The sequence below is a fragment of the Sesamum indicum genome, linkage group LG1 (assembly GCF_000512975.1).
Source record: "Sesamum indicum cultivar Zhongzhi No. 13 linkage group LG1, S_indicum_v1.0, whole genome shotgun sequence".
In the NCBI taxonomy this organism is placed as follows: Eukaryota; Viridiplantae; Streptophyta; class Magnoliopsida; order Lamiales; family Pedaliaceae; genus Sesamum; species Sesamum indicum.
This window is the reverse complement of record NC_026145.1, coordinates 12853325-12880256: the sequence shown is the minus strand read 5'-3', so window position 1 is coordinate 12880256 and position 26932 is coordinate 12853325. Positions and strand designations below refer to the sequence as shown.

The following is a 26932-nucleotide window of genomic DNA, read 5'->3' as shown; positions in this document are numbered from 1 at the left end:
GAATAAAAAATTTGATGAATTTATGCTGTCTTTAAATTTCTCTAGGAGCAATTATGATCACTGCCTCTATTTCAAATATGTTGATACTACTCCGATTTTTTTGGTACTATATGTTGATGACATGTTAATTGCAAGTTCTAGCTTACAACTTATCCATTGTCTTCAAAATGATCTTTCCAAAACTTTTGAAATGAAAAACCTTGGAAATGCTAAACAGATCCTTGGCATGTGTATTACTAGAGATAGAAAAGCATCTTCTATCCTCTTGAACCAAAAGCCTTACTTGTTAGCTGTTCTCAAGAAGTTTGCTATGGAAAATTCTAAACCTACTACTGTTCCCTTGGCTGCCCATTTTCAACTTAGCAAAAATCAATGCCCTCAATCTGAAAGTGAAATGCAAAAGATGAATAAGATTCCATATTCAAATGTGATAGGTTCTATTATGTTCCTTATGGTGTGCACTAGACCAGACGTTGCCTATGCCATTAGCTGTTTAAGTAGATATATGTCAAATCCTGGTCCCCCTCATTGGGAAGCATTGAAATGGCTGCTTAGATACTTGCGTGGATCTGAAAATGTTGGTATTAAATTTTCTAAATATTCTGCTCATGCACATCTAATTGGCTATGTGGATTCTAATTACGCGAATGATAGGGACAGTCGTAAATCCACTACCTCCTACATGTTTACATTCTGCAATTCATGCATTAGTTGGAAATCCCAACTCCAACATACTGTTGCTCTATCTACAACCGAAGCTGAATACATTGCTACCACAGAGGCTTTCAAAGAAGCATTATGGCTTAGTGGACTTCTTAGTGAAATCGGCTTCCTAAAAGAAAAACCTGTGATTTTTTCTGATAGTCAATCTGCTATTCAATTATGTAAAAACCCTGTCTTTCATGATAGGACAAAACATATAGATGTTAGGTATCATTTCATCCGTGATATTGTGGGGAAAAATGAGATAAGGCTTGAAAAGATCAGTTCGGATGAAAACCCTGCAGATATGGGCACTAAGTGCTTGCCAATAGAAAAATTCTGTAAGTGCTTAAAAATACTCTTATTAAATCCTGATTAATACTTCTGTGGTTGGTTAGTGTTGTTTATTGCAGGTACAACCTTGGAGTATTTATTGGCAATGATGAGAAAACCAGATCCATTAAACCCCTGATCTATACCATTGGGTATTTGGTCCAAGGTGGGGTATGTTAGAAATTATGGCCCAAATACAAAGGCCCACTCACATTAAAGCCCACCGCCACTTGGAGGCCCACACCCGGTACCGACCCGCTCCACTCAGCCCGACCCGGGTTTGTCTATACTTATATACACACTCACTCTCAAACCCTAATCTAATCTCTCTCTCCTCCTTGCGGTTTCCGCCGCTTCCCTCTCCTCTTCTCTCCCCCCCTTCAAACCGATGCAGCCGTTGGTCTCTCTCTCTCCTTGCCGTTTCCGGCGGTTATCAAGAGCCAACTTAATGGCTCTTGAGAAACCGCCTAACGGACTCTCTCCGGATGTTCCTTAGCCTATAAAAACGGAGGTTCCTCACCCTTCTGATTCTCGGCCGAACTTGAGAAAATCAGACTTTTCTTCCCTCAATCTCAGTGATATATTTTCTGTGTGAGAACGTGCTTTGTGGTAAGTAAGAGTGATCGGTCTTTGTGATCGGAGAGTTGTGGTTGGGTACCGTGGGTAGTGGAGCAACCGTGAGGGTTGCGGCTTGTGTGTTTGGGTGCGGTATCTGTGACCGTGTCCCTTCGGAAATCGGATCTGGCTCTTTCCCCTGAGCCACATTCAAACAGTACTGTTTCCTTGTTCAGTTCTTTCTATTTCTCTGTAAGTTTCATTTCTGTAAATTGTTGGCGTATTCGGCCTGTATTTTTGAGGAGTTTCGTACTCCATCGTGTGTAATAGTTGATAGGATATATTTGAAGGAAATACCACTGGAGGGTTACACCCTACAGGAAGGAACCAGAAACGATATTTCCCTTCTCTTTCACGTGCAAGCTGCACAAGAGAATGAAAGCCCATTTATGAATGAACCCATAAATTAACAACAAAGGGAAAAAACAAAAGTGGGGGTCGGCTTTTTTGTTGGTATTTGGTCGGATCGTAGTGGTTTTATTTACTCCTCTCCTCTCTCTCGCCTTTATGAAGTTGGAATTAATTGGTGGGACAAACAAGTTCATCTTATTTTAATAAAAAAAAAAGAAAAAAACAATCTTTTTTTGTATATAAAAATAAAAATAAGAAAAATTACATGCTACCGTATAATATTGATAATGTGCAAAATACCATGTGAAAAAAAAATTATCAAATTATCTCATTGTCTAAATAAAATTGAAGCAATTTACTCGGAGGTGTGTAACGCACTCGCCCCTGTGGCGAAGGAAATCGTGTGCAGCCCCACAAGTGCAATTTGGCAACAACTGCTGTAACCAGACATTTGCAACCAAAATGCTAGAGAAACATGAGAAAATTGTGAGTTGCTTAGGCGTTTCAGTGGAAACAATCCGTAAACTATGGTTTACGTCGCTTACTCAGTGTTTTATTCTTCAGAATCATAAAATGACATAATGGAGTGGTGGAGCCACTGTCTATGGAACCTATTGCCTAAGTCAAGAATTGGAAGCACCACTTGGAGTCTGTGATTAACTCCGGCAAAAGGACAGCCGACCTCACAGATAAGTCTAGCCCATCTTTCTTTCAAGCAAGTACGCTTTCTACAGCATAAGCAACCTCTAAACACAATACTGCAGTGGAGTGAAGTGAACTCCAAGGTTTAAGGATATTTTACTTGCACTAGTTGCAAACCTTGAACCCCTCTAAATATATATGTTGAAAGTTGCTAAAAGAGAACATGTTGTTTATCATCAGAATGGCTGAAAGCATCAATCTGAATACTGTCTTGGCCTTGCTGACATGTTTCTCGACCTCCATCCTATTCTGCTCGGCAGGAGACAGCGATAACCTCTACGACGTCTGCCCTACCGACACGACGCACCGGAAGATCTTCATCAACGGCTTTCCCTGCAAGGACCCTCTAAACGTGACGGCCTCAGACTTCAAGTCCTCGCTGCTTAACGAAGCTGGCGACACGGACAACTTCTACCGCTCGTCTATGACCTTCGCCACTGCCGCCGAGTTCCCGGGGCTCAACACCCTTGGCCTCTCAGCTGCCCGGATAGACATAGAAGTCGATGGCACGGTGATGCCACACGCTCACCCGAGGGCAACGGAGATGATCTTCGTCAGGGCCGGAGTTGTGGTGGCTGGATTCGTCGACTCCAATAACCAGGTGTTTCAGACACGTCTCGACGAAGGAGGGGTGTTTGTGTTCCCAAAAGGGCTGCTGCATTACTGCTTCAACGCTGGTTTCGAGCAGGCCACCCTTTTCTCGGTTCTGAACAGCCAGAACCCGGGGCTTGCCAGCATTGCAGGTGCAATGTTTGGGAGTAATGGTGCAGATGCAAAGGTGATGCTGATGGAGAAGCTGAAGTCCAAAGGGGATTTGAATGGGGTTAGTAGTGTGGATTTGTTTGGGTAGAGCAGGGGTGTGAGATTGGGCTGTTGGAGAGAGTTTCCTCTGTTCGGACTTGTTTCTTGACAAATGCATGTGTGCGCAATTGCTATGCGTTTAGATGTTGAAGTTTGAATTTTTTGTTATCTTTGGATTGAGGATTTGTGTTATTATTCAACATGTGTACATGTACATCTGATTATGAGATTCCACAAATAATTGAGTAGGTCTTTTGATTCTCCCCTTATTTGTCTGCAAATTTATTGATACGTTATTGTAAAATAGTACCGCATTTGGTATTTTATTTGATAAATGTATATATATATATATATATATATAATATAGAGTTAATTATATTTAAAACCCAATTAAAAATATAAAACTACACTTTCCTCCTGCACTCCCTCTAAAAATTCCTTATTTACACCCGACCTCATTTCATTAGGGTTTGAACGGAAAATACTGACCCTAATAAACAAAACGTTATATAAATTTTCAATTTGCCCCTTGTTTAACATTTATATATATATTTTTGCACTATAAAATGATAAATGTAATATACATGTATATGAAGTGAGGTTAAAATCATTACATTTTTTCTTTTATAAGTATAAAATTATTACATGAAAATGTTCAATGAGATATAAAATTAAAAATCCATGTAATTGGTTTTACTAACGCTGGTGTCTTTCGTCCAAATCCTAATGAAAAAAGATTATGTGTAAACAGTAATTTCTTCTGAGAGATTGTAAGTGCAATTTTAGAACTTGTCCGTGCGAAGTGTAATTTCATATTTCTAAGGGCTTGGATTAATACACCTTATTATATATATAAAATTCAATTTTATACACATAATTTGGTGTATTTAAAAAAATGTAAGATAAAATATTGAGTTGTAGTGAAAATTCCAAATAATTTATAATTACATTCGGATTGAGAAATATGTATTTGTATTTCCTAACTACTTTATTAAGTGAATATGATATTAGAATAATTTAAATTGCTATGAAAATATAGAGTTTTAAGAGTTGAAAGTTATGTTTACAACAAAAAAGTGCACTAGATTTGATATTTTGTCATATTAATTGATAATTTCAAATTTTTATTTAATATTATATAATTTTATAAAATATTATGAGGATATTTATAATTTTTTAAATAATAATAAAATATTTATAATTAAATCAAATTTTAAAAAATATTGACAGTAATTTAACAAAAAAAAAAAAAAGAAATTACAACTAAGAGCAAAAAGGTGAAAGATGGAATTAAAACAAAACAAGGAGGCGATTGATTCTGCTAATAAAAGCAGAATATTACGCGCCAAAACCTGAGACTCAAGACTCCTCTGGAGCATACAAACCGGAAAAAACTCACTCTTACATTTCTCCATAGCGAAGAATTTTCTTAAAAGCGAAAAGAAGAGCATAAAAATGATGTTGCTTTGGTTCGTGTTGGACTTGCGGAGCTTGTCGCCTCCTGTTCTTCGAGATCTGAAGCAGGTATGCACACTAACCTAAGTTATACACATGAATTGTTCTCGAACAAGTCAATTTTATCGATTGCAGTGTGAAATTCATTTTCTCGATAAGATCAGATAAACTCAGAATTATTTCGTAGATGAAATTGGATTTGATTTCGATTTTCACTTGATTTTTTCTACTGTACCAGTCGTTGTTGCAGCTTGCAAATTACTATGCAGTTTCGTGCCGGAAGATTAACAATAGTTCTGATAGCGTTCATTCGACTTCGAAGCCTCTGCTTGATTGCATTGGACTATGCTATGTCTTGCGGAATCGAACTTCTTGTTCTGATGAGGTATTTCCGTTCAACTATTGTACCAACTCTTAAACTCGGTGCTGTGCCTGTATAACTTATTTTTATATTATTTCCGTTTTTCTAAAGCTGATTATAATATAGTTTAAGCTATCCTTTTGGTTCTTCACTAAACGAAACATTCAACTTAGGTTTTTGGTCATTCAATGCGAGCAATAATTTTCTATTCTTGAGCGAAATAATAATTAACTGTCTAGAGGTTGATGGTCTAGAGGTTGATGCTCTGAGAAAAGCAAAATTATATTGCATGTATACATGTTAATGCTTCAACTTATCATTGGAGTAAATTCTTAATGGAAATTTCTAAAATGTTTTACTCACACTACTGCTGTACTTCCTTCCTCTCTGTATGTGCCTTACATCAGCTTTTGGATTATCATGGTTTTTCTTTCTGTGCGTTACACAATTTCAGGAACTGTATGCAATGTTGAGTTATTTTAGTCAAAAAGTTGAAATACTTTTTGTACTTTCCTGTATGCCAAAATATGATGGTCTTATTTGTTCCCTAATTTTATTTTCTGTGCATGAGAAATAGTATTTCTTCTCAAATTTTTCATTCAAAGAGTAAATTGACTGATGATAGAATTTAAGAGATGGGAAATTTTACTGTGTACAGCTGAAGATTGCATATGCTCCACATGGAAACTTCAATCTGCGTGATCTTCACCATGCTCTGAACAATCTGCCCACTGATGCTTTCTTGCCTGAATACAGTAATTCTGTATGCATATATAAGGGTAATATCTTTTCTGTTCCTTCATTGTGCTAGAACTTCTTATGATAATCACATGCAGCTGTATTTGTGGGAAACAAACTATTAATTTTGACCATAGTTCTTATGGCTCAATTTTTTATATTTTATTATGATTTGTAGCAGACCTGAAGCTGGCAGATGTTCTGAGTGCAAAAACTATTTACGCTTGGGGAGATCATGATAAAAATGTTGCAAGAAAAGTGATCTTTATAAGTTCTTGTCTTGTTGATACCCTGGACTCCGTGACAATGAAAGCTCTGACAGTGAGCCAATTTTCACCCGTCTATTCAGTTCACAATGTTAGCGATTATATTTAATAATCAAAGACTTTTTTGACAGGATGCGGTTGACAAGCGTATTTCTATGGAATTTATTTTGTTGGAGCAAACATCAAGCTACCTTGGTGATTTCACTGAAAATATCAACCACTTAGTGAAGCAAATTGGTTCTCTGAAAAACTGCTCATTTCAGACATGTGTTCCAAGTTAAGCACTTGTTTAACAAGTTTTAAATCTTAGATTTTTACTATTTATGGATGATAACTTCTTGTTTTAATATCACTATATATTAAACACAGAATAGTTTTGACTGTACACCCCTCTTTATTTGTAATAGAAAAGGTCAAAGTTGTTGCATTCTTCTAAAATTTCTGCAATGAGAATGCCACATTATGGCCATGGTGTTGCACCAAATCTTTGATTGGGATTTTTCTTTCTTGAGTTATAATTGTCCACTCTTTAGGATCATTATATCAGCTCAGCATAAATGATGGATTGCCTGGAAAGAAATAATAATTTTTCTGGTTGGGGAGGAAGAAATTACCTTTGTGGTTTACCTGCCATACCTGGGCCAATGTTCAAGATCTGGTAGGGTGTTTCTTTAACTTTACGAGCCAAGGAAAAATGAGAATTTTCATTGTCTTGAGTTAGGTAAGGTGAGAGTACTCTATCTATCAGATTAGAGACAGAGTGAATGTTAAGAGTCCACAATCTTGTTACCCAGAATTGTATTGATGTGCAAGAAATTTTCATTTGAGACGTTTATGGAAATTAAATTTTCAGATCAACAGGTACTGCATGGCTTTGCAAAAAGATGGTTTCAGGAGTTAAAGGATGACAAGGAAGAACCATTACAAGCTCATTTTATCTTCAAAACCAATTTAATAAGCACTCTGAACCAGATATCCTGCAACTTGTGCACATCTTTCAATCCCATAGTTGATGAGTTCATTTTTTGTCAGGTATCTTTATATCTTTCATGGAAACGAAAAATGTTGCATGAGAATTTTATTGATTCTGGAATTCTGGATGTTTTCTCCTAAGATCCTGAGATCTGTACACTATTCCAGCATAGCATACATGCTTAAACTATTGCTTAATTCTATGCTATACACATAACATGTATACACTTATGTAATACCTCAAATTTGCACTAATTAAAATATCTGAGACAGAACTATAAAGTTTAAGTACTATTATGTTATTGGGACAGCTAAAAATCCATTTACTTCGAGTGATATATACGTTGAACATCTGCTTATGGAGGTTAAACTAGCTTGAAGTGCTAGTAATCAGAATCGTCACTATTTAGGAGCTCGGAAGCAAAATATTCTGAGTTGGCTTTTACCAAGCATTTTTTACATTGCCCGTTCCTGTCATAATGTAAAGATTACTTTTCCATAGTGTTGAATTATTTTGGGTTAAGAACTGCAAAACTGCTAAAATATTCATGTTTGAGATAATGCATCTGGTGCACCAATCAGTATTCTTCTCTTGAATGAAGAATCATTACTTTACCTCCATTTCACTTGCTTCCAATGGGGCAGTGTGTTAACTGTGATTATGAAATGTGCATCACAGTAGTATTCTATTTAAGCAGACATGCAGATGCCATGGCATTCCATTGGACAACGCAAATGTGAATGAGACCAAGAGGTCTTCTTCTTGTCCAGTAACCAATGATGATCTTGGAGCTTTAGATATAATTGAGAACTCTGTCAGGGTTGGTGAACAAACAACACTATATATGCCCTCATTCCGTGGCAGTCCAAAGCTAAAGCAAGTTTCTTCACGTATTAACTTCATTGTCATTCAGAGAACCAACTTAGGATCTCTAAGTGAAGGTACATCTCTGAAAGAAGGCGGATTTGTTTTGGCAGGATTCACTTTGTGCTTTATTTGCATGTCTGAAGTTAAGTTACCTTATCCTATTGCATTTTCCCCCAAACAAATAAGGCTCCACTGGGTTAAGTTTATGCTCGGACAAACAGAATTTCCGTTTCCTTTTGTTTGTGGCAAAGGTAAGGTCGGGTGAAATTTATGTGTGTGCAATGATGTTGCCGAATCCCCTCTTGTTGTAGTTGTTGTCTTTCATTGTTGCGAAGATAGTAGATCTCCCCTTAACTAGACAGTTTTATACCTAGGAATTTTAGCTGCAAATAATTCTTTATTTTACGTTCTCTTATATTTATATCTGTTGATCGGGTCTCGACAGGGCTAATAATGGGTCCCACCTACTTTGTTACTCCATCAACTTTGCATGATTCAGATGAGAATGACAAATCAGAGCAAAACAACCAACGTGTGTGGATAGCTCTCTTAATCTTGTGTTCATATTTTTCTTTGTCGGTATTGTAGTATACTATTTCTCATGAGCTGAAACTGATTTCATCTTTCATGTATTCTGGTTTGCAGTCTTTCAGGCGGTATGCAGTGTCTTAAATTCACTTGATCAGGGTTTGGTTTGCTCTTCTAATTGTAACATTGAAACTGCAATGGAGATTTCATTCCGGTGCTATTATATTCTTTTACCTTCAGACAAAGGGCTGATGCTTCTCAGGGTAATTGCTTTCTGAGTCTCTCTTCCCATCTCTGTGGATTGTGTACTCTGTGTGCATATCCTTTAAGAGAAACTCTTTTTTTCTTTTACTTTGAGCCTTCAAAGTCTTGATTATTTCTTCACCTTTTCAGAATTTTGTTTCGCTTCTAATTCAAATTTTAAACTACTGAAAGAATTAACAGAAAAAAGGGTTGAAATGCTTATTACCACACTAGTTACTGAAGGAACTTTTGATAGGAAAGAAATTGTGGTTGATGTGATTAGGACCTTTTGTCATTCTGTTAAATTTACAAGTCAACTTCTTTTTTCTTGTTTCCATTGTAACAGTATCATTGTTTCTCTCAGAAACTTCACCCAAGTTCCTTCCCATTTCCTTCTTGTCAATTTTTAATCAATATCTGTATCAAATATGTAAATTTTTCAGAGGCTTTCCGCATCAGAGGAATTTTTGCCTATCCCTGATGTCAGCCAATTCATTAGCTCCATTGCAGTTGAAGAGATTGAAAACACAGTTCAAGCCTCTTTGCTGAAGGTTGAATCCTACTATTTCTATGTTCTTTAGGATTACTCTTTTAACATGTGCAATTGCATTTTTGGTTTCTAATTTCTATTTCTGAAGCTACGTGACAGTATTAAGGTGCAAAGACTGAAGTTCTTTTCTTTGATAATTGCACAGGCAGAAGTTGATAATTTAGCTCATTATTTTGGTGATATTCATGATCGTTTTAGCCCATAACAACTTCTCTTTCTTTTCGCTCTCATAATAAACTGCAATGTTTTCTTATTCCCAGTTGGGGGTAAGTGACTATAATCCAATCCAGCATGACAGAGGTCTTCATCAAAAACTGAACTTGCTTGTTAAAGAAAGCCTGCAATTTGGGTAATTATCTCGTGACTCTTGTATTTAAATTTCTGTCAGCAAAAGTACAAGTATGCCCATGTTTAATTCCAAACTCTTCTGAAAGGGAAGAACTACTGCCAGTTATTGAAATAATAACTTTGCAAGAGAACAAGTATGCCCAAGTTTAATGCCAAACTAACGGTTACAGGTCCCAGATTATGTTTACAAGATTAGCTCCAAGTCTGCAGTGGTTAAACCGATACTCACTGAGAGTTGGCAGGCGTGCCATAGAGAAACAAATTCAGTCATCTGCCTCATCATTCAACTCCATTTTTAATGAACTGACAGAAAAGTCTACAAGCAAATAAGATTCTAGAAAAAATGCTTATTAGAATGAATTTACTTGTTGCAGATTTCTTAAAGCATTGACAATGCTATTATTGTTGGTGGTGAGTAGACTTAGGAGCTGAACTTGAATCATACTACAAGTAATATAATAATAAAACAGTAGGTTTTAGTTCTTCAATGATTTCTGGGTTAACAGTGATGCCTTTTGTTGTTACCATCTCGAAGCATATCAAGCATTAGTCACCATCTTTGTGTTGCAGGGCTATACTTCCTAAAAGCAAAGAAGTAATCTCATCATCAAACTCCAACCTCCGGAGTCCTGAAGCTCAACCGCCAATACAAGCAGCAGGCACAGTTGTCATCCCAGTAGATGAATTGTCACACTTTGATCCTAAACCTGAAGAAAAGAAAGCTGGACCATGTCTTACAGAAGAATGGGAACAACTTGTCGTCACCGAACTTAAAGGCATACATTCTCCAACATGCATTTCCAACTTAAAGCTAGATCAAGTGGTTATGTCACCATCACAAAGTAACAGGCAAGTGGATGAGAAAACTTCAAGAATCCTTGAGAGGCTGGAACTCCCTAGGCAGCTAAAAAGAAAAGCAGTTTCACCAACAATGTCAATCACTCTTTCTGCACCGGCAAAGAAGCCCCTGATACCGTATAAGTCCACCGACACTGCAGATCAAGGCCCAATATTAAGCCAACCAATAAAGCCCAATTTCCAGAGGATAAAGAAGGGAAGAGATAGCAAAACAAATCATATGCGGTAAATCTTCTACTTCATTTACTATCAATATATGCCAAATTATTGCATGTTCTATGTCCTCTTGGGATAGATATCGTACACACTCACCATGCAAAAGATATTGTGGGATAATGTTCTTTGGGTAACTTTCATTTGCATTAAAAGATAACTTTTTTTGCTAGAACAGTATAAGTTGCACTTAACAAGTATGGTTTTGTTTCATAGTCAAACAAGACTGAGGTTGTTCAACATCTTCATTCCTTAATATAGCTACTGGTGTGGGTAAAATTATACGAACATTTATACTTCTTCTTTAGGATTATCTTTCATCTTATTAACTCTTCGCTTTAGTGTTTAGTTACTCCACCTCATGTATAGAGTGCTGAGATTAAAACATACAGTTTATGTAGCCTATGAGGTTTCTTTAAACACCATCACCACAACTCGAATAAAATTTCGATGACATTTCATTTTATTTCTTAAACTAGAACATGTGAATGTACACTATTGTTTTGTGAAATAGTTTAAACATGCGACTTCAGTAGTAAGCAGAATCAATTGGATTTAGGCTCCAAGATTCAAATTGCCCTCTGTGTGTTTTTTCTTTTATTAGATAAGATTGATTACATTAAGGTACATTTAGACATTAAATGCTGATTAAATACATCAATTGTTTAAAACTAAAAAATGCATCCAAAAGAATAAAAGTTGTTATACTTACATATATATATATATATTCATGAGAATTGAATTCATAATGCTATAAAATTTTATCATTTGAATAACACCTAATCGCTTTTTATCATATTGCGAAAATAGACTTTATAATATTATACTACTGAACATTAATTTATATACAATACACTAACGCGTCCGTAATTGGTAAAACAAAACATATTGTGGTTCCAACTCGTTTTATTTGTCTGGTCCCATTAGTTGAGATGTGCTTTGATTTGATTGGTAGACAAAAGTTGACATGATGCGATGACATTGCATTTTTACCTAAGATTTAGTTGGTCGGGCTTTTTTAATATATTTGATGTTATAAATATGAGATATAACAATAATTTGTAATATAAGATTCAGATTGTCCTAAAAATTAAAGATTGTTAAGAAACTCAAGTGTTGGTTAAAAATGGATATTGTTACTAGTAATGTGTGAAGCGTTGGTGGATCATTTGTACAGATAAAGTTTTGAAAAGAATATTGAAAATTCTTAAGGGTGCATTTGGATTTGCTGGTTAGTCAATATCCCAATCATTGATTTATAGAGTCCACATGTGAGTGAGATCAAATGCGATCTAACAAACCTGATTAGACATGTGCAAAAGGCCTTTTCTTTAGAAATAAAGAAAGAAGCACATCGCGCGTGCACATATATGTACATACATTTATATGGGTCCATGTATAAATTAGCGTGTTGTTTTGTAAATTATATATTCCCCATCCCACTACTTCACCATCATCATCTACTTACTATCTTCAATGAATTAAAAAAATTGGACCACCCACAACTTGTCTTTAGCTGATTCAAGCATGATTCCTTTGTGAGATCACTCTTGGAAATTTCCATCTTCCCTATGCATATATGCTTACCAAAACACTTACTGATACATGTTGAGTCACTAAGTAATAGCATATTGTTTTTATCCCCTTCAAAAAATTATATATTTGATTTTTTTGTTTTTATTGATGTAAAAGTTATATTAATGGGTAGTTTGTAGAGATTTTTGTAAGCGATCTATAATTTTCAAAACCCGTTCCAATATATAGTAATGATGAAAGTCAAAATCTCTTAAACTTTGGAGATTCTCTAATCTGCATCATGTGCTTTGTTCATTAGTTGTAATGAATGACACATCATTTAGGGATATGTGTCAAATTTTGTTGCTCCACCCATACTTTATGTTAATTCTAAAAAAAAAATTAAAATCTTTAAAATATTTAAAAAATAAATTAAAAAACTTGAATTATCTGACTTAATCTCCACTATTGATGGTGGGTTGGTAACTAATGTTGGTGGTCCATCCAAATGTGATCAACTTAATGTGACAACAATAACTGTACGGAAGGGGAGCATATTAGAAATCTAGGGTCTGTGGAGCTCACACCTTTAATCCCATCACATTCATCAAGAAAATCTTGTCATCAAGATTCTTGATGAGATCAAAAGTTCTCTTTGTGGAACTCAAATTTGGTGGAGGTCTTGTGTGAAAAATCATAAGCTAGCTGTTTTAGCTCCTTCACTGGTGGTGGTGCCCCACAGTAAAACACTCCTGCAAATCATTTTCTTGATCAGTAAGGATAAAATTGAAAAGAAAAATAAAAATTTTGTCCTATATATTATTAAAAGATATTTTATATGAAAGTTTTGATTAGAAACTTACCAACTCTTGCATTAGGATGATTAAGGGCAATTCCTTTGTAGACCGATTTCCAGTTAGGCTTCGCAAAGTGGGACATAACCCTCGTCCCAGAGACGATGTCGACTCCATTCTTGGCATGGTTGATTGATTGAAGCATAGCAATCAAAGCAGAACGGGCATCTCCTTCTTCATAGACGCTAGTGCAATAGTTGTGCATTTCAATGACTCTTTTGTGATCCATTTCAGCAACCTCGTTCATAACTCCCTTAAACCATTCAAATGAACCTTGTTCCCTTGTCACCCAATAGAAGTACGCCCTCCTCGTCCTAAAGTCCTGCCGACCACTCCCTGATCCAGTTTTTCGTTTAGGCGTTAAATGGGTTGAAGGAGGGCCGTTGCCACCTCCAACTCCCTCCACTGCATTTTCATCCTCCTCCATTGCCTTAATGTTGTTGACGATGTCCTTGACGACACTGATCATCGGCGTTGCACCAATGCCTAGCCCTACTAGTAGGACCACATCGTAGTCCTTGTAGTCTTGTGTTGGTGCTCCATACGGACCGTCAATCAAAACCCTAGGGAAGCTATGTAATAGGTATACAAATGAACATTAAATGTTTTCATTTGTAATATAGTGTCTAATCACATATTTTCACTATGATATTTGAGTTTTGATCAAAACAACAGGGTGTTCAGTAAACTCTTTAGGATATTTTTATGAGATATTTCATAATTTTAATAGAACAATAGATTATAAGATTTATAAGATAATTAAGATCATAGGAACTTACAATATTTTTTTTTAACAAGTAAGATCTTAATAAGATCATCCAATTTTAATCATATTAATTACAACATCTACAATACTAGACGTTTTATAAACTTCCATCATCTTATTTTATTAAATAATTCAAAACTTATTTTTGAATAAACTTCAAATCTTTATTGCTATATAAAAAAATGATTCTTAATTAAAAAGATTTAAAATTTTATAGGCTCTAATAACTATTTTATAAACACCTCTGAATTTAATCCTAAGTATTCTTGAAATATAGTCATAGGGGTCAGTTTTCACTGCTTGTTAAACGTCCATTTCTAAACGAGACCAAAAATGATTATGATCAATGATTTTTCTCCGAATTTGTTGTCAGTTTTCTAGCATTCTTTAAGGAACATCCAATAATTCATTAAACAGCCTACGCAAGATACAATGTAAGAATATATTTAATTACTTAAGGTCCTTCAATTTTTTAATATTTACCATTCAACCCTCACATATATTAGGTAGTTTTCACCAGCCACGTTAATGACGTATCAATTACCATTTAATTGATTCTACTAAAATAAATCCAACTTAGCTAACATGTCATTCGTAAAAATTATTTTAAATGTTTAAGAGCTTTTAGTTGAATTAATCAGGGAGTGTTTGCGCGAGCTTCTTAGAAGTGTTTTTCAACTTTTAGATTAAAAAAATCACTTTTGAGGTGTTTGAGAAGACAATTTTTGCTTTTCAAAACGGTTAAAGATAGCACTTTAACGTATGAACTTATAGTGGTGGAGCCTCAACGTCATCAACCAAATTAAATTTCATTGACTTATTTAACAAATAAATCGATGATACACCAATTTCTTTTTCCATACTTATAACAAATATTTAAGGATGCTCCCAACGTCATTTTTTTTTTCTATTTAATCATTTTTAAAGAGAATATTATATTTACATCCCTAATATATGCTCTATTTACTTAACAACCCCTAGCTTTTAGAAATTACATATACACTGCAAAAAAGGTCTAGATCATTTATTGTAAATCACTCATACTTTTTGAAAAATTGTATATACACTCTAAGAAATGTCAACATTATTACCCAAATTACTTATTTTTTTTATTATAAGAATAGTTTTTACAATTATACAAAAGAAAATAAAAATAATTTATTTTATCAAATTATATATTAGGTGTGTAAATGTAATTATTCCTCTTTCAAAAGCACAAAGTTTTACTAAAAAACTCCCTTAAAAATGAATTAATGCATAGAAGTTGGAAATGGACTTACTTGGGATTATTCTCTTCTTGCAAACAGTCAGCTCTGAGGAGACCACTTTTTCCGGTAGGCGGCGGCTGACAAACCTACCAAACGCCCAAAACCATAACCCCACACGTAAATCACACCAAGTATTTTTTATCACACTTTTGGAAAATACGTGTTGATATTATATTTATATATGTGTATTATATATGACTTTAATTTTAAATTATATTTTAATTATTATTTTTTTAACTGAAAATATGTATGTATTAATTACGTATTGAATTGACACCAGTGTGTAATATTAAAATGTGAAAAAAAAAATTCAAATAGATCCAACCAGCTTGCATTTGCGTAGGATTATTGTCGCAATGATTAAAATAATAATAAATAATAATAAAATTATTTGGGTGTTTTAGGACAACAAAAATAAGACAAAATTCTATATATTTATAATGTAATATATGTTGATGGATTGTGGGGACATTACACATTATCAATGGATCGTAATGTGATAAAGTTGATTATTGTCAACCATATCATGTTATTTTCTCAAAGTTCATATCTTTGAAAAAATCCACCTATATATATACATATATATATATTTGAGTGGGACCTATCAATATATAATTATCATATCAATTAAAGTAAATTATTTTAGTTCGCTAAGAAGATATTCCGGTGAACTTAATTATATTTTTTTTTTAAAGTAAATTATGTTAGGTCGCTAAGAAGATATTCCGGTGAACTTAATTATATTTTTTTTTCAGAATATCTTATACAATGCTGAAAAGTATATCATATTTTTTTTAAAAGAATATGATTTTATAAAATTTAAAAAGAAAATATTAGGGACTTCCAAATTTTTCTTGAAGAAGAATAAGAAGTGTACTTATTCTTTTTCTTTAGATATGATCATATTAATTAAAATTTCATGTAATTATATATATTTTATAAGCTTCATTAATCCTATTTCATTAGAAAAAAAACTTAATTAATGTTCTAAAAATATCTTATAATAAGATTTTCTTGACAAATTTAACCAGAATATATACTCCTTATCTCTCTTAATTACAATAATGAAGAACAATAAAGATAATTAATTTGGAAAAGAAAATAGACCTGTGAGAAAACAAGTTTAAGTTGTCTAGTCCAATCACCAAGTGTCCGAATGTGAACACTCACATAATCATCCATAGGTGCTGAAGTTATTGAAAAAGGGTGCCTGCAATCCATCCATTTTCCAACATCTTATTATTATGATATTATATTATTAATTAATGATAATGATAATAATGTAATAACAATAGAAAAGAATTAATATTTAATTATGATGATGATGGTTGTTGGCAAAAATATGTTACCATTCGAATGGAGAAACAGCTGCGCAGTTGACAAAAATGTATTGACCACTTTTGTATTTGAATCCTTGAGGCTTTGACATGTGCAGTGCTAGCACATTTCCAGGGTACACTGCCACCTTCATTCCCATATAATTTGTGCTTTAATTTGTTAGGACACATGCACGCAATTATTCTTATAAACACTAATATATTTTATTATATATGTTCAAATTCATCATATTATATATATATACATATTATTATTCCAATTACTATAGTTTATATATATATATATATATATATGTTGATTAATTCTATAAAATAATATTTTACCTTAAGATATATGTTGAGTAATTCTAAAAAATAATATTTTACCTTAAGAATCTTGACGGGCTTGATGCTGGACCTGAACGCCCTGATCAGTCTTTCGCCAGCATAGAGCAAGATAGGAATTGCGAGATACATCCATGTCTGTTGATCAAACAATGATGTTTCGAACAGATTGTCATGTGTGATATGTATATGGATAGAGTTAATTTGTACGAACCGTTTTCTTGTACCATTTATGGGTCAAATAGAGTTTGATGCTATGAACAAGGAGGAGGGCATATACGACGAGGAATAAGTACTGATGTGAGTACCAAAAGGCGTTGAACCCCGCGAGTTTTTTCAGTGGTTTTGGTAGATTCACTTTGTTTCTCCTAAACCAGGGCGACGCGAGTGTGAAGGCTATAGCCATTAGAACCACCATCGCGATTCCTGTCCAACCTTCGCATCCCTTCACAAAATGCCAATAGCTTGTTGGCTGGTGGCCGAAGTAGGCCTCCATCGGCCTATATTTCTCCGGCCTAGCTTTGAGGAGGCGGGGGAAGTCGCAAGCTAGATGGCTAATCCCGTGTATTCCAACCCCAATGGCTATTGCAATGGCAATCACCTAATTGCAAACCAGCATAGTTAGTGGAACAGAATATATTGGCCGTTGTTTGAACCAACAAGTAATTTGATACCATCTTTACTGTCCACCATGAATGGAGATCACCTAAACCAGCTCCCAACCGTAACTATTCAAAAAAGTCAAGAATGGGTCAACTCACTTTATGGAAGTTAAGATTATCATCAAAGGGAACAGCCACTCCAAGCCTGGTCATGTTCCTCAGCCAGGTGATGGTGTTCCGGCACACCGGCAGCAAAATCAGCGCCATGTTCAGCTTCAGCGTCTCGGCAGCGCCCTTCGCCATGCATACACAGTGCCCCATCACACCAAAAACGGCCCGATTTCTGTACTCCACATACTTGTAAGCAAAGAGCCCAACCATAGCTCCAATCCACACACCCATCACCCAAACCCTCTGCCAATTATCCAGCAAAGAGTAGTGAAAATCTCTGTACCACCTCTTGAGAGGATGGTCTTGCGTCGGCTTAAGCTTCTCGCTCAGCATTTTGCTCAGGTTCCGGCTTTCGCCTCTCGTCTGGCTCGGACCTTGCAGCAGAAGCACCTCCAAGTTCTCTATCTGTGCAGTACATTGGCATCAATTTCAGAAACTTACAGCTTATATAATCATTGATGGCTTATTTAAAGTTGTTGGATTTTACCATTATGTAACCAAGCTTGTCGGGGTCTAGTTCTTCCATTATCAGTCTTGCATATTCATCAGCCTGCTTCTGGATATTTGACAGCTTATTTGCAGAAGCACTCAAGCTAATAATCTGCATACAGATTCTAATACTGAAATTGCAGACTAACTATTTGAAAAATCGTACGCACACATACATATTGTAAAGTCCTATTTCTCATCTAGGCCATGACGGTGATCAGAAGAAATAAAATTGATTAATTACAATAATTTTGTAATTAATATGATCAAATTAAAAAAAAACTTGTTAAAATTTGAAAAGTATGTCAGGAGAGCCCCTTTTTCTCTAAAAACACTTAAAAATCTCATAACATCTTATTTTAAAATTTTATAAGCATTTTTAATGAAATACTTTAAAAACCGGTAATTTTTAACATCTTATAAATTTTCAAACATATTATAATATGCTTTTAAGAGGTTATAAATTCACCCCAAACATCGATCCTCCAAATATATGAACCATTTATTTCCTCCACATATATATTTTATATATATAATATTAATATTAGGAATATATATTATTTAATTCATGTCATCTCCTAGACTAGGAATTCAATTTTAAATCCATATATATATATATATATATATATTAAGCACAAATCATAGAGACAATATATGTAATTAATAATCCAAATAAGAAAGTAAATTAATGAAGCCTGGAACTTACCTCCCTGACTTCATCCTCAGTTAGCCTGCCATCCGCATCCTTATCAACCCTATATACATTTAAAATTAACCATATTCAGAATCATGTGACTGCAGCTGCTGTATGGATCATGACTATATGGATCGATCCGAGATATACTCTTGTTCTTACATGTCGAAGAATGTCTGAAGTCGAGAATCGAAACTCTGATCAGCAATCTGATCCCAGAACTCTTTTAGCTGTGCTTTAGTGATCGAATCTCCGGCGATACCTCTCCGGCGAGCAAGCGCATCGAAAAGCTCGCCGGCAAACTCCTTTGACTCCTTATTCATACCTATACATACATATAAAAATATATGTATATGTATGGAAACACACACACACACACACACCTCATTATATATATATAATCATGCAAGAAATATTAGTTGTTGGTAGTTAAGACTTTTGATGTTGTAATAATGTTTTTGTTTACCAATGCATTCACAAAAGAGTGAACGAGGTAGCAATCCATTGGTGGTGGCTGTCAGCTCATCGAACCGGTTCTCCACGCCGGCCCAGCAGGCGGCGCCGCCGTCGGTCTGGCTGATAAACTTGAGTCCCTTCAGTGCATACGCGGCGCCTGATTTGGTCCGGTCAAGTCTACGCCCCGGATGAGGGTGGCGCGTGAATGACGCCAACCTCTTAAGCTCTAGGGACACCTGCCTAATAATTCTTGCTGGGGCATTTCTCGCGAATGAAGACTTCTTTTCCAGGAGCTTGGTCAGCCCAGGGTCCTCCACTTCGCCTCCTCCCGCGGCCTTAACGCTGTGCACCGCCACCGAGTCTTCCCGAACGTCGAGGGTGATCTCCACGTAGTCATCCGCGGTGGCTGCGCTGGTGGGGGTGTCGGGGTGGCTGAACTGGGGACTTTTTCTGCCACCACCAGCCCTCTTGTTCAATGGCCCACTTAAGGGACCGCTAAACGACGTTCTGTCGCCGCCGATTACCTCCGTGTCGGATTGGCGATGGCGGTGGTGGTGGTGGTGGTCATCTTGTGGACTTTGCATTTTTTAATCCCAAAGCAGGATACTGCGTACTAATAATTGATCAGTCGCATTATATAAGTGTTGAATTTCTGATAAACTTAAGGTGGTGCTGATGTTGATACAAACATTTTAACTAATGATAAAGGTAAAGATACGGAAATTCTGATGTAATAACATACAAACTTTTCCTCTTAATTTCTTACTCTTTTTGTCCTCCTCTCTTACCAAGTCTTCAACCTTTTTCTTACCTTCACGCGGTGTGTGTTTTGCCATCAATGTGCATAATGGGTAAAAATGGATTCAACTAATAAGAAAAAGGACCGGTGATCGACTCGATTCACTGTGCATCTTGAATTTGTAATGGGGAAAAATTAATTGATTTTTTTTTACACAAATTATATTCTTTTTCTCTTCAGACATCACAAGCTAAGAATTGAGGTGTCCATGAGGGGCTTTTAGGGTACAATTAATTAAGAGGTGGAAGTATAGTTAGTGAATTAATTATTCACGATATTCAAGGCCAAAATAAATAAATAAATTATTCATCACTTGTTGGAGAAATGGTTTAATGGGATTGGGAGGATTAGGATTTATAGAAACTTCCAAGTGTTAACATTGGATCCCTAATTAATTATTGTAAAATAAATTTAAATTAATCTGCTAAGAAAGTTGTGATTAAATTTTCAATTTTATAATATCTATATATAAATTAATCTTGGAATGATTTTTTAAATTAATATGTATTTTATATATATAAGGGTAAACTCATATTTTACCATTCGAATTATATATACCCATTTTCATACTTTATCATATTAACGTTTTATTTATTCAACTTATCATAACATTGCAAAATTTGTGTTTTTCATATATGATCATTTTTTGATGAATCAAAATTTAGACCAACTTTTATGAGAAATTTACGAATCCATCCTTCCATATGTACTAATGTTATTATATGAGGACAACTCCTCTTGTTTAATTGAAAAAAAGTATGTAAAATATTTTTTTAATAGTCGAAGATGTATGCACATACCTTAATTTTCTACATTTCTCAATTTATTTGTTTATTTTTACAAAAAATAGATAATAACTTGGTCGATGATATACATAACACTTATTTTCTACTTAAACTTTTCATTTCATTTTTTTTCTTCAATTTATTTGTTGAAGTGTTGTGTTAGTTATTTGAGAAAATGTTAAATAATTCATTAAATTTACAAAAACTTGATACTTTTCATAAAATTACAATATCGCGCACTGAGAATGAGTTAGGGGATATTTGTATTAATTAATACATAATCTAATTTTAATTATCATGATAAATAATTAATTATAACAGAATATCTTTTATAGGGCTGTTTTCTTTGGGTGTGTGTGTCTTATCTTTTTTAGACATTGAAATAAGAATAGGACGCAATAATATCAAAAGCAAATAAAGTTTGGGAGTTGCCTGCAAAATCAGACCCTGCTTTAAAGCAATAGCCAAAATTGTAATTTTGATCTCATCACATGCACAAAATTAAAAGATATATATATACATATAAATAGAGAATGATTATGGGACGTTGATTGGTAGATTGATTGCCAAATATACACATCATTCCCATCACTTTACCTATTTCATACAACTCTTTATTGTACTACCACAACTTTTTTTTATAAAGAAACCCTATGTCTCGCCCCCATTTTTTTTTTTTTTAAACAGACACTAATTATGATGGAAATTGAATAAAAGTCTTCACGTTATGGTTATGGTTAAAGTTAAAGTCCATAATTTTTTTTTTAAAGAAAAAACGGTATATTATTGCAAGAATCAAAGTGTTTAAAATACATAATTCGGATCAACGCGTACAAAGATTGTTAAAGTCCATAATTTTACATATCTAAAATCCTGAATTTTTCATTAAATATTAAGGTCGTAAATAATTATTGTTTGATTAGCATATGGTGTAAGCATTTTTATGAAATAAAAATTAGATCTGTTTTTTTTTTAATTGAAAATGATGAACTATTATTAATTGAAATAAATTTATTACAATTATTTATGTCGATAATCGATATCTAATAAAAATAATTACAACAATCATACCCTGATCATCAATAATATTATATAAATTAGATCTAAATACCTCCTATTATTACAGCAAACAATTACTACTATGCAGCAGAATAATATCCCATGCATACAATGGGGCTTGGGACCTTCAATTTTACCACCTGAGCTGGAAACAAAAAAAAAAAAGAAGATTTCTTGAAATCTTGAGTTTATATATCTAAACAATATGAGATATGATCTTGTTTAAGATGGGATTGTTTGTCCAATTTCTTGAATGCCACTACCCTAAAAAGTATTATCATATCAAAATACCTTTCTCTCTTTGAGTCGCCTAAACTTTAACCACATCATTTAAAGCTTTTTCTTTTGCCAAAAAGAGTGTCCGAACGATTTCCATTTTCAACTAATTAGAGTTGTAAGAAGTTTTTCTTTTCTTTTCTTTTTTTTTTTTTGGATGTATTCTACCACTACCAAAAAAGATAATTTTAGTGATAAATATTAAGTATCAATATTAAATTTACTATTAACAATGTATCTTTAATAATGTTCATCTTATTAAGATATAATCATAAATTAGTAATAAAAGTTATGAATAGAATCACAATTATATATATGTATTAATGGCACAATTATAAAATTATAATAACAATTTAGTGACAACTATATACATATTTTTTTGTCACTAATTATTGCTAGCTAGTGACAGTTTTTATATAAACATTATTACTATTAGGATTATAGAAATTATTGTAGTAAGTTTTATTTCGATTTGTCATTTAATGCATAAAATCATAATGCAATTTTAATATAGTCAGTTTTTTTTTTAGCTCTAATATTCCTCGTAGCATACGTTCACGAGAAGTTTGGGGATTAGTTTGAAAAACATGGCTATTGCAAAGTACAGTAAATGATATTGACACTCCTTATAATTAAATTTAAAAACACAAATATTTTCTGGTTCTTATAAAATTACAATTACACTTTAATTACAAGTATACCTCTTATCTAATGACAAAAATTTACACAAACACCCTTCAAGAAGAGGTACATATAATTTTATAAAAAATAGAGAATATTTGTATATTTAAACCCAAAAACTTTAAGGGTTGTCGATATAATTTACATAAACAATCCTGCCCCGTTTTACCATTTCTAATACCTGAGTGTTTGTAGAGACATTATTTCTATTTAATTCAAACATATATATATATATATATGACTTAAATTTAGGGAGTGTTTTAGAAACGGTTTAAAAAGAATTCCAAACATCACGCTGCAGGCCATTGCAAGATAGACAATTATGCTCCAGTTGAGGAGCTCCAGAACCTAATTACGCTTTGTAGAGATCTTAGTTACGGCGGGTTTGTATTCGCAATTTCATAATTGATTATACAAATATAGTTTATAACTAAACATGACAACCAGCCGCATTAATTCTTAAGATTAATTGAAGAAATTAAAAAAATTACTCATAGATATAACGAATGATAAATAAAATATAATAATTAACTTTTAACGGTTTTAAAAAAGAATAATTTCTAAAAGTAATTATTGAAAAATAAATCGAACAATTTAAAAATTGGGGTATACACTCAAAACATAGGTTCAGCGTACTCAAAACCTGATTTCATGCATGAATGATGTGTTTATCCTGTCACATAGATATGAACCCACCTATTCCAGAGAAGCAAAGAGAGGAGTTAGATCCATATGCAAAAGATCAGAAATTGTGGGCGAATTATGATCAAATTTGGAACTTGGTTTCCATAACAAAAAATAATAACAGGATTCAGAGAGATCAGTAAACCTTAATGAAGGTAGCTAAACAAGATCACGATTCACGACTTTACTACCAAATCCAATCCGTAAACTATATAAATATATATAACTATATTTTGGTAATTATTAATACCTCTTTCATTTTTGCAGGCCCATCATTTTTTTTTTGTTCAGATTCAGCGGCTGAGTTTCATTATTAGCTTGTTTTTCATCAGATCTTCCAGTTGGGGGCTTTCACTTTTGTCACTGTCATTGATTTTGGGATCAGCCGGAAGCTGACCTGATTTGGTGCCTGTGTAGAACATACCATAAAATTAATCAGATACCAAAATTTTAATACAATAATAACAGGCGACAATCTGAAATGACACGAAATTATTGAGAAGAATGAAAAGGGTGGGATCCATATGCTCGCGAAGCAGGTGGAGAAGTGTTCAACAATATTTACCATTACTACAACTGTCCATTATCATTAGGTTTTCAGATAAAATAGGAAGTAGATTCAAGGCAAGTGAAAAAGGTTGATATTGGAGTGTAAACGTGTCAAGCTCGGACCATTTTTGGTGAGCTAGAGCTCGAGCTCGATTTTTTTATTTTAAGGCTCCAGGGCGAGCTCGACGAGCTTTTAGAGTTCAAGCTCGAGCTCGAATCTTATATAATGAGCTCGAGCTCGATTTGACAAGCTCGTGCTCGAGCTTGAGCTATGTTCGTTCACCAGACAATGACGAGCTCCTCAGCTCAATAAACCATTATTTCTTCAACACCAGACTTCAAAATGTCCATAATCATAGCAGAACTATGCAACTATATAAGTTTTTAGTGACATGAACCAACCATATGTTATTCAACAAGACAAGTTCAAAAGCAACAAGGTCAATGAGAATAGCAAACACGTTAACTTTTACATACACGACAAGGACATAACTGCATAAGGTACATAGGTTACTTAGTAAGGCAAACACACAGAAGCATCCCTCTTTTGGCACATGAAGATAGAAAAACACAATAAATTCTCATAACGAGCCTGTGCCCGGGAATACAACATTGTGACAAAGACATTAAAGTCACAAATATGACTTATGCAAACTCATTCTTAAACTTTGACTTTTTCTTACTACCATGAACCTCGGGACCATAAGTCTTGGCCAAACCAGATGGTAAAGCCAAGGAATTCCAACTCTTCACAACTAATTTTTAAATTATTTCAAACACTTGTCCTCTAAAATAGGAAACTTTTGAGACTCATAGTCTTATAGTGCCTGCAAGAATATTTCATGTGATGGGTACAGCAAACAAGTGCCTATACACTGACATGCCAAAGGGCTACTATGTACAATGGTATAATATAGCAAAACAAAGAAATTAATGGAGCACATTCACTGGACACTTTAACACCACATATTTGATCTTTTCTGCAAAATTTACAAATTGTAGTACTAACTAAGGGAAGCAACTTCTGGTTTTTGCCCTTTATTTCTCCATTGTAAGGAAGCACAAGTTTCACTCAACTGTCTGTCGAAATTTCAGGTTTAATTTCAAGATCTCAGGATCTTCTAGGAGTGCAGACAATGCACAGAAAATTAATCCAATTACTGTCAAAAGCATCGATTCAAGTTACTACTTTTATGTTCATGTTAAAAGGATAGCATATTGCCAACTGTTTCACTTGCAAGAACAGGATATAAATACTTCATCGGTCTTTATAACTGGTCAAATTGTTCTTATATTTCTCTTTTTTCTTTTTTTTTCTGAGTACAATTGGGTGGGAATTTGGGAACAACCTGGGTTCAAACCTAGGACCCTCTCCTTCAAATAGAAGAGTAATGCCAACTCACCTACTTGGTTGATAGACACATTCTTATAGTTAACCATGAACCAAATTGACCATAATTACAAATAGGTGTTGAGTGGCTATCAGACAAATCTTACCAAACTAATATACAAGCGATTGGAGTACGAAACCCCCTTTTTCTATTACAAGTCAATAATTACTGAAATTTTTGAAACAACAAAAATAAGAACAGAAACAAACAAGAAATATTTCTATAGCAGAATAGGCTCAGATTTTAAGCCAGATACAAGAACCGAGAAGGGTAATCGGTCACAACAATAGGAATGATCAAGGCGCCCTCCCCTCAAGTTTGGTCTAATTACACATAACCCCCACATTTAGGAAATTACATCTAATACTAGTATCATATATGTTTTTATCTAATAACCAGACCCAATCATTAATGAAAGAAAATGACAGTAAATTTCACTTTTTTCAAGCTTCAGGTTTCCAAAAGGATAGAAATGATAATGAAAAAGCACACTCATGTTGGGATTGGCATGGGTAATTCCATTATTGTTCAAGAACAAACTGCCCACGCGATTTAAGTAGGGATAGCTTTCAAGCTTCACAATAGCGTAATCAGATAAATCAATGGTGTCCAACTCCTGTAATTCAACAATCAGAAAGAAAATCACTAGAACAACCAAATTAAAGCACAACACAATCTTCAGAAAATCAACAAACGAAGATAAATTAACGAAAATTTTTCATAAGAACAAATTTGAGTGCGAGACTTTTTAACCTTCAATGAGAGGCAAAAACAATATGCAAACTGAAACTGTTAATGAGGAGAAGAAAAGAGGAACTTTACCTGAGTAGCACCAGGCTTCGTCGATATAACACCTTTTCTATTTCCTGTTCAAACTAACCATCCATACATCAACCACATACATATACATTGAAATGATGGAACTAATTTTCAGAGAAAACAAGCTTCGGAGATCTAATTCCCGTTCTCGAATGGCATCGATAAACTGAGGGCTTTTCCAAATCAAATACGCACTTCGCCTCACCATTGTTCATCTCTCTCTCTAAATATATACACACGTACACACACATGTAGCGGCAAAACCAAGAACTGAAGTTTATAAAAAATTACATATTGACCCCTGAGTTAAGAGTGTATACCATGTTACCCCTCTAGCTTCAAATCTTTTTATAAAATTATAAGAAACTTTTGTGATTTTATTGTGGAAACACTCTCTATCTTTTTCAAATTATCAAAGTACCCCTTCTAAATTTATAAAGTATATCGTTTTGTTTATGATATTATATTAATTATTATTATTATTATTTGTTTTTGTTTCCAAGGAGGTT

General features: G+C 34.1%; 3 protein-coding genes and 1 long non-coding RNA gene across 5 annotated transcripts; 2 read left to right on the top strand and 2 right to left on the bottom strand.

Annotated features, from left to right (window-relative positions):
* Positions 2838-3765, top strand: LOC110012404 (germin-like protein subfamily 3 member 4). Its single transcript, XM_020695835.1, has one exon. It carries the CDS (start codon positions 2867-2869, stop codon positions 3551-3553), a length of 687 nt encoding a protein of 228 aa, XP_020551494.1. The 5' UTR covers positions 2838-2866; the 3' UTR covers positions 3554-3765.
* Positions 4843-11330, top strand: LOC105165470. 2 transcript variants are annotated; one of them, XM_011084493.2, is made up of 12 exons: positions 4843-5028; positions 5198-5344; positions 5979-6099; positions 6240-6379; positions 6456-6600; positions 7178-7356; positions 7995-8238; positions 8610-8696; positions 8810-8955; positions 9379-9486; positions 9746-9834; positions 10404-11330. In XM_011084493.2, the coding sequence occupies exons 1-12, from the start codon at positions 4960-4962 to the stop codon at positions 10918-10920; spliced, it is 1992 nt and encodes a 663-aa protein (XP_011082795.1). In that variant the 5' UTR covers positions 4843-4959; the 3' UTR covers positions 10921-11330. The 2 variants fall into 2 exon arrangements, with proteins under 2 accessions (XP_011082795.1, XP_020548014.1); XM_020692355.1 differs by lacking the exon at positions 9379-9486.
* LOC105165460 (respiratory burst oxidase homolog protein C) lies at positions 12866-20112 on the bottom strand. Its single transcript, XM_011084482.2, has 12 exons — positions 19391-20112; positions 19087-19249; positions 18937-18985; positions 18229-18342; positions 17730-18146; positions 17183-17569; positions 17011-17106; positions 16657-16772; positions 16415-16517; positions 15320-15393; positions 13283-13845; positions 12866-13171 (listed from the first exon to the last, which is right to left on the bottom strand). Exons 1-12 carry the CDS (start codon positions 19962-19964, stop codon positions 13062-13064), a joined length of 2766 nt encoding a protein of 921 aa, XP_011082784.1. The 5' UTR covers positions 19965-20112; the 3' UTR covers positions 12866-13061.
* Positions 23530-26677, bottom strand: LOC105165455. Its single transcript, XR_848085.2, has 3 exons — positions 26427-26677; positions 23915-24073; positions 23530-23676 (listed from the first exon to the last, which is right to left on the bottom strand). It is a non-coding gene; the product is annotated as an uncharacterized LOC105165455 (long non-coding RNA).